The sequence below is a fragment of the Sphaeroforma arctica genome, assembly GCF_001186125.1.
Source record: "Sphaeroforma arctica JP610 unplaced genomic scaffold supercont1.13272, whole genome shotgun sequence".
In the NCBI taxonomy this organism is placed as follows: domain Eukaryota; class Ichthyosporea; order Ichthyophonida; genus Sphaeroforma; species Sphaeroforma arctica.
In genome coordinates this window covers 1-666 of record NW_014027286.1, presented here as the reverse complement: position 1 = coordinate 666, position 666 = coordinate 1, and the positions used below count along the sequence as shown (strand labels likewise).

General features: G+C 52.7%; 1 protein-coding gene across 1 annotated transcript; it reads right to left on the bottom strand.

Annotated features, from left to right (window-relative positions):
• Positions 1 to 61: 61 nt before the first annotated feature.
• Positions 62 to 625, bottom strand: SARC_18032 (hypothetical protein; the record flags this gene model as incomplete). The annotated part of the gene is made up of 1 exon (XM_014287884.1): positions 62 to 625. A coding segment is annotated over one exon (564 nt), but the record flags the coding sequence as incomplete, so codon positions are not given.
• Between the last annotated feature and the right edge of the window lie 41 nt (positions 626 to 666).

Below are 666 nucleotides of genomic sequence, written 5' to 3'. Positions count from 1 at the left end.
TGCCATCTGTGGCTTCCAATATATCTGTAGCTGCGCTATCTTCGACACCCGTTGCACCTACATCGTTGGTGTCAGAAGCAGCGTCGGATTCGGCTATGTCTGCAAACGCATTGTCACAGTTAGTCCCATTGGGGCAAGGGGTGAATTCGTTGTCCTGGCAACTTGTGCTGCCAGCATAGATAGGTACGGGTCGTGAGGCATTATCCAAACCAGTGGCACAACAGAATACACCGTTCAAGTACGCAAATGGGTGCTCGGGAGGACACAAAGACTGTGCCGACTGTGGGACTAAGAGACCTTCGGAACTGTCATCTGTGATTTCGGCACTGGAGGTTACGCTAGATTCGTCCACGATATCGCGCGAGTCGTCGGTAGGTTCGGCAGCATCAGTGGCGCCGCTTCCAACATCATAAGAGGCAAAAATGATGAGACTTTCAGTTGCTCCAAGTACGTTAGCTGCTTCGCTACCCAGAGAGACATGAATGGCTTCACTCGCGGGTGCGGATACAACTCCGTCACTGGGCACAGCGGCGTCTGAATCTGAGGAACCATCACTGGGTACATCTTCAATATCACGCGAACCATCCGTAGCTTCAGCACCATCTGTGGTGGCACCAGCATCCATGGCGTCAGATGCATCAGTGGCAGGAATGATGAGCCCTTCAG